Here is a 7279-nt window from a genome sequence, read left to right as displayed (position 1 = left end):
CAAATAGTATTAATATTCCATCCTTGAAATTCATAGTCTGATTAATCTTTTAGAAAAATATTGAGCCTTTATTTAGACCTGCAGTTCTTTATTAGAAATTTTATTTTATAAATCTGATACATTATTCTACATTCCTAAGAATTTTAATGCTAAATTTTTATTTACTGTAAACCAAATATTGTAAATACCAGAAACAAAGCTTAAAACTAATATGTCAACTTAAAAGAAATTTTCAATAACATCTAGATTCATTAGGATGACTATGGGATATCCATATATACACACAATTCAATTAATTAACCTTTTTTTTTTATACAAATGTAAAGAAGTGTCACGAACACTTATTCAGGCTTTGCAAAACTGACATTTTACACATTTATTAAGTCCAGATGGCTACCTTCAAAATGCACTTAATATTTAGATTAGTAAACACTTTTGAGTAATTTCATCTCAATGTGAGAAAGTCTAAAGCAGATGAATTATGTCAAAAGCGTTGAATAAGGCGCTCCTTAATCTATCAGCTGAAACTGGAAAGTATAAAACAAAATTACAAATTTAGCAAGAAATGATTACCTAAGCCAGCAGATTAAAGAAATAATTTATCAATCAGAGAAGCAGCCAAAAGACACCATGGTGTGGCAAGACAAAAACAGTAAAGTTAGGAGTTGCTTAAAAGCAGTTTAGGAGAGATGGCAAACATGTCGAAGAAGAAACTCTGGTTAGATGAGACCAAAAATAAACTTTCTGGTAAGTGTAAGGGGGAAAAAAAAGAGCACATATTCCAACAATGTTAGGTGTTAGTGCCAGTAAAAAAAAAAAAAAAAAGTTTACAAAAGAATTGAGACAGAGTGATATTTCACAAAAAAACTAAACCAGCTGCAGGAAACATTCCTCAATGTTGGAGCAACACAAGATAACTAAATAAAAAATCTAACAAAACCTTCAACCTTTTAATGTAGGTCACTGTTAAAAAAAGATTATAAAAGAAAAATCTGACATTTCACAATGCGCTTTCACATTAGAATGTAGCCACATAACAGTGAGAATAACATTCATACCACTAGAGGGCGGCAAAGTTACCAAAATAATCTAAAGTGAAGTAAACTAAAACATTTTATATGGAAGGAGAAAAAAAAAATAATGAAAAAACGAAAGTTTTGAGAGTTAATTTTACTACGCAAAAGTGAAACAGAATTTGTATTTTATAGATATATATACACAGTTTACAGGTACACCATGCAAATTATGAAAAAAGTAGACTTAAAAGTACAATAGTTAAGCATTAAAAAGGTATTACTACCCATCTGCAACATACATTTACAGAAAACCTAACAGAAACAAATCTTTTTATTTGCCACCATTTCTTAAAAATATTTAAAACAGTTATACATACTTTAAGGTTTAAAACATTTATATATATATATTAAAAAAATGTCTCAACCTGTATTACTTACACAAGTTTAAAATTAAAGCTTTTCCCTCTTCTAATGTCTATATGAATGACAACATTTTTACTAAGTTCTTTTAGATAAAAAGATTAAGAGTTATCACCGTACTAACTAAATCTCCATACTCACATTTTTGTCACAGTTGTTTTATATCTCAAACCAAACATCTACCTGATAACTGATTTTAAATTTCTGACTGGATCAAAACATACAGTTTCATTTGACATAACAGAGCAACAACATATTGTGTTTAGAGGCATTTTATTCAAATAATAAATAAAACTGAAATGCGGTCCTCTACTTGACACAAGTTACATTTAAAAAATGGTTACCTTTGGTCAGAGGTGTTAAATATTAGCCAATCGGGAGCTTTGTGGATAAAGAGGTCTGTCAGAAACTTTTTCATTTCCGGAGTGCCTCTGCCTCCATCATCCTGCTCAACTGGCACATCTACCTACTTCATGGAGCTCTTACAGGCTCTCAGAAATATTACCAGCAGTCCTCTAAATCCATTAGAAAATTTCATAGATTTTAATCAGCCATTGACCAAACGGGAAAGAAGAATGAGCCATTACTGTAATTCAGGCAGCTTGTTCTCGTACCCTGGGGGTGGAGTGATGGGTTCAATGGTCACTGGGTTCTGTGTGGGGGTGCGGATCTGGAGGCGAAAGTCTTTCAGGTGCAGTTTGTCTGACTTTATCCTTCTTACTCTGAGGGGCTTCAGCAGTCGGCTGGCCCGGCTGGCGCTGCGTGTCGGCAGGCTGGGTTGTGATGTGAGGCCGGAGGGCTCTGCAGGGGGCTGAGCACCAGCTGGGGCTTGGTCATTCAGAGGGCTGTTCTCCGTGGAGTTGTTAGCAGGCTGTGATCCCTCATTTTCTACAGCTGCAAGGATGTCCTCATAGGACGGTAGCTGTGAGGTGCTCTGCCTCAGGTTGCTCTGGCGAACGGGGTAGTTGCCACTGGCAACAACCTCCTCATAACTTGGCACGTTATACGCCTCTGGGTCTACAGTCCTAGAAAAGGATGACATAGGTGAGCCTCAATCAGAGTGGTCTATAAGAATAAACAGATCAATAAACAGCCAACATTACTCATTTACAAACATCACAGTTTAAACGTACATCATGAAAACATTTGCTAGATCTCACCTCTGGTTTTACTGGACTTTAAAAAAAAATAATGGCAACAAAATTACTGCAGAGATTAAGATTTAAGAACTGATATCAACCTAACCTTTTACATAATTATCTTGATAACAAACACTACTTTCATCAAAAGCAGCATTCCGTTTGACTTTTTCAGTTTACTGTTTTAATATGATGATGCACACAGAAGTGAGTACTTGATTGCATAACCATTGATTTTTGAAAGCAAGGGTGACTCAATTCTTTTTTCCTCTGTTTTACTACCAAGAATCCAGAACCTAGCCTCTATGCTTCTTTAATCCGTATAGAAAGTCTTACATTTTCTTTTAGAGATCAGAGGCCTTTTTCCATTATTTTCAGATAGTATGTGAAGATTACCAGAGTAATTTCACCGTGAACTAGTGCTGTACACATGGACAACAACAATGTACAAACTTAAAGCTGCTGCACTGCTTACTACAGAAACAGCGTTTGTTAGACAAGAACATTCTCCCCAAGTGATTAAAATGTAGATATACTTTGAAGTCAAAAGCAGGTAAAAGCAATTCAAGGGTTGTAATTATACTTTTTTTTTTCCCGAGCATAATTTGAAAAATACAGTAAACGAGACACCAAAGTTCCAATCCCAGATGTTTAATCAAGCAATACCAGTTTGACGCATTATTTAGAGCAGTGTCATGCTATAATGACAGCCATAACATGGCAGGGAAACTGACTGAATATCGGTCAGGTGAGTAAAAATTCCTGTAGAAATAGTGATATAAAAAGGAGCATCACTTAACTGAACTGGTATTTCAGCACCTTCTAATTTAGGCCTCAATTTTAAGCGGTTTCTGGGCTTTTTCTGAACACTCAAGAGCTTGAGAGATCTTGATTTGGACAGAAAACAATGATCTTAAGGATCCAAACACATATTCGGAAAGGATAAAGAACATTGACATATTATTGTGGGCATGCTCTAAATTGATACCAGTAAACATAGCCCGCTTATCATTCAACTGATTTTAGTTTGTGCACAAAAGTTGGAGATAATCCACAATGTATCGCATATTGAAATACATCTCGCATCCCACAAGTTTGTTAGTGGATGCATTTTAAAGTGCATGCCTTCAAATTTTTGAAGATAAATATCTCAATTAACTGTTACACAACTTGAAGCATTGACAGGTAAAACACTGACATATATATTTTTTTTCTGAAAATGAAAAAAAGCAATTTTTTAAAATACAGCTGGTTTGGCAGGATACAGGTTCAGTTTACTACACTTGTTGCTCCTGGTAATGACAACGTGGGAAACTTTATGTCAAAAGAACAGGTATGTTGATGCTATAGGTCTTTATGAAAAAATGGTTTCCTTTGGTTCATTGTGACAAATGTGTGTCCAGGTGTGCCAAATTATTTTTTCTACCATTTATTTGACCATGAAAAAGCACATTTTCTTATATTATAGGCTACAAATTTTCATTTAAGCAAAATTTTTTTATAAAGGGGACAAAGGCAAGTGTGCCGTATCCCACAGTGTAAGCTGATATCTCTCAATCTATTGGCTCTCTCATCTTACGCATGAAAACAGACCAGGAAGGATTGCTGACCACCCATTAAAACAATGGGTGAGACATCAGAACGTAAGGTGGTTGAGAAGAAAAGTGGGCATGTACAAAATGGACTGTTAAGGTGCATTCACACCGAAAGTGGTGTCTGCGGTAGTGGGGAGTGGATTTCAAATTATCCCTATATAAACTGGACCTGCAAGAGCGGTGAAGCCGCCATTGGTGAGCTCCATGCGGTGAGAGTGGTCAATGACAAAGAAAGGCAGCATAGACAGAGGTTTTCTTTAGTCAGAATGGAATACATAGAAAATGCTGACAAAGGTTGAAATAAGGAATGATTTTAACAGATTTTTATGTGGCTTTCACAAAAGACGACTTAATTTGGCCCTAGAGTAACTGTTCATTGCGCTCCCTTATTTCTAGCACAGTCCCTGGCCTGTCGCTGCCTTTCCCCAGCATTGGTCCTCTTTGTCTAGCTATATACAAGGAAGTACCCCTGAATGCAACCTTTATCCGGACGCAGCTCTGGATGAACCAAAGTCAACTACTTTTTCAGATTTTCCAATAATTTATGATCTTCCCAAGTCGATTCAGAAGTTATTCGTCAAGAAAAAAATATCAGCAGTGTGTAATTTTACTTTTCCTCTATATGAAATGCAACATTAAATTTCCCCTATTGTGAAGCGATCTTGACAGGAAATGCTATGGGGTTGCCAAGGGTAATGGCAGATCCAAATTGAAGGATCCAGGAGGCTGATGAACTTCTAAGTCTTGTGAACAATCATTCCATCCAATAAATAAGGTTAACTGTTATATTCAGTGACGGCACAAGAATATCATATATTATACAATAATTGTATATTTGGAAATGAGTGCAGCACTAACCTCTGGTCCGATTGTGACATCATGAACAAGATTAGAAATAATTATAAACCAAGCCAGCAGAAACAAAAGTTTTACCTACACAAATCTGCACGAAAGTAGGACTAAAGGTGTAGACCACTTTGGATAAAACTTGGGCTTAATGTGATTGCTGCTAATTTGTCTTGAACTATCTAAGATCCGAGTGTAGCTATTGCTATTGAAAAGTATGCCGACACTAGATCGGGTTCAGTCGCTCCGTCCCCCGCTGTGAAATTAAGCGAAACTTAATATTAAATTGGTAAAATCAAAGGCCAACTTCAAGTGGAGATAAATATACACATATACATATACATACGACGAGAATTTGGCCCAGGTTAGAGATTTTTTTTTCTTTTTTTCATTTTTTTATTTTAAAAATATCGTAACATTGTGTCGTAACATTACGAGAATGAAGCTTTAGGCTCTGACCGGCGCCACCAAACAGCAACTTGTGTCCACTTTGACATACTACCCAATTTGATGCTGGTGTGCAAAAAAGATCATCTTATTTGTCAAACCAGAGCTAAGGTACAACTTCACATAATGCTGGCCATTCCTCATTTTAGTGAAGAAAGTGCTTTTTGTAAAGGGCTGGTTATACTCCTGCAGCAGTTGCAGGTATGACGCAGACAGTTTGGATTTATGCTCAATATTGAAGCGTGGTCTGCGCTATTTTATTCCACACCACAACGCAAAAGGGGAAAATCACAAACTAGCTGTGGGTCTAGATACAGCCAAGGGCAGTGAAGAAAATTGGGGCAAGTTTGTCCAACAACAGAGGGACATGAGGGCGATGAAGAGCGGGGAGCCAGGTGGAAAAAGGGTCCCAGCTTTCTCGCGCACCTCGCTCTTCTAGCTGGTTGAACTTCACGAGTCGTTTTCCGCAATCGCGGTGATACAAACAAAACAAGTCGGTAAGGTACCAAAAAGGAGACGCAAGAGCTGATGTAGATTTGACCGATCAGAGGCCTCCTGTCTGCGGTCACCTACAATTTGGGAGAGGTGCAGCAGAGTGTCTGCGGAGGGGGCGGGCACGTCTCTGCGTTCACTGCGACACCTTACGTAGATGACCTAGTTTCAAAGTATAAATCAGCCTTAAGAGTTGTCATAAAACAACTTTTTCTCATAATTTTAGGACTTTATTCTCTTAAAATTACAAATTTATTCTCGTTTTTTTTAAGACTTTATTCTCATTATTTTATCACTTTATTCTCAAAATAGAAGAAAAAAAAATCTCTAGATTTGCCCTAATACTCCTTCATATATATAGACTTCTTGCCCAATTACATTATCAACATTTGGTGAAGCAGGGGGAGCTAAAATCAAACGATATAGAAATGAATAGTATGTATAACACTAGATATCACAAGCATATAATGAGACATCTGTGCAGAGTCTTCACTTACGGCTGTTCCACTCCTGCGACGTGGTCCATTAAACCTTCTCCTGTTGTCGCTGACTGGTTTTGGTTTCGAGCTCTCCTCTTACTCCTCAAACCAAGGCATATAGACAACAGCAGCATGACAATCCCAACTCCAACGAGCACCAATGCCACCGATGAGGATTTGCTGCGATCTGTGTTGTCTTCTTCTTCATCATCATCAGGCTTAGTACCTAAGGAAGTGGAATTTGTAGAACCTGACAATGCATCCTCAGGTATCACAGTCCAGACTATCATGACGATCCCAAGGGCGATGAGTCCCACTCCCAGGGCACACAGGGCATAGTGGGCACCTGAACCTCTGGTTTCAGAGCTGGATCTGTTTGGACGGTTGTTGCCCCCACAAATACTTGGACTGGAACACATACTGGCAGCACAAACTGCTGTAGGAAACAAAAAAAAAGGTTGTTTAGAAGACATTAAAGATAATTCTTTCTAAAGTTATACCTAATCACATGATCTAAATGCCATCCAGATAAGGGGTTTTAAAATGAGTGTGGTGTGTCATTGGACAGGCTCTGATAACACTTCAAAGTGAGTCTTCTCCCCAATGAAGCAAATCTTACTAGCTGTAATTAATGTGTAACAGCTGGTATGTTATTAAAAGCAGGCATGGGTCTGCAACGAGCAGTCCCAGAACCACAGGTAACTCTCCAGACCTTCCTCAATGGATTTTAATGACTATTGAAAAAAAAAAAACTACATAGAGTAGACTAATAGTTTGAAATATAAAACAGATAAAGAATTTAATGGAATAATAGCAATATAATCATCTTATAGAGAAAATATTAC

At 37.2% G+C, this 7279-nt stretch overlaps 1 protein-coding gene across 2 annotated transcripts in view; it reads right to left on the bottom strand.

The window, feature by feature from the left end:
* Window positions 1-172: 172 nt before the first annotated feature.
* The window catches only part of tmem51 (transmembrane protein 51), an 11361-nt gene continuing 4254 nt past the window's right edge, over window positions 173-7279 (bottom strand). Inside the window, exons 2-3 of one of the 2 annotated variants that reach the window (XM_015382046.1) lie at window positions 6453-6867; window positions 173-2461 (exon numbers count right to left, since the gene is read on the bottom strand). In XM_015382046.1, coding sequence (XP_015237532.1) covers window positions 2020-2461; window positions 6453-6853 — 843 coding nt within the window. In that variant the 5' untranslated portion in view covers window positions 6854-6867 and the 3' untranslated portion in view covers window positions 173-2019. Of the gene's footprint in view, window positions 2462-6452; window positions 6871-7279 lie in introns of both variants that reach the window. The other variant, XM_015382045.1, reaches the window with a different exon arrangement.

The sequence above is a fragment of the Cyprinodon variegatus genome, unplaced genomic scaffold (genome assembly GCF_000732505.1).
Source record: "Cyprinodon variegatus isolate N-32 unplaced genomic scaffold, C_variegatus-1.0 Scaffold248, whole genome shotgun sequence".
Taxonomy (NCBI): Eukaryota; Metazoa; Chordata; class Actinopteri; order Cyprinodontiformes; family Cyprinodontidae; genus Cyprinodon; species Cyprinodon variegatus.
This window is presented reverse-complemented; position numbering and strand designations above follow the sequence as displayed.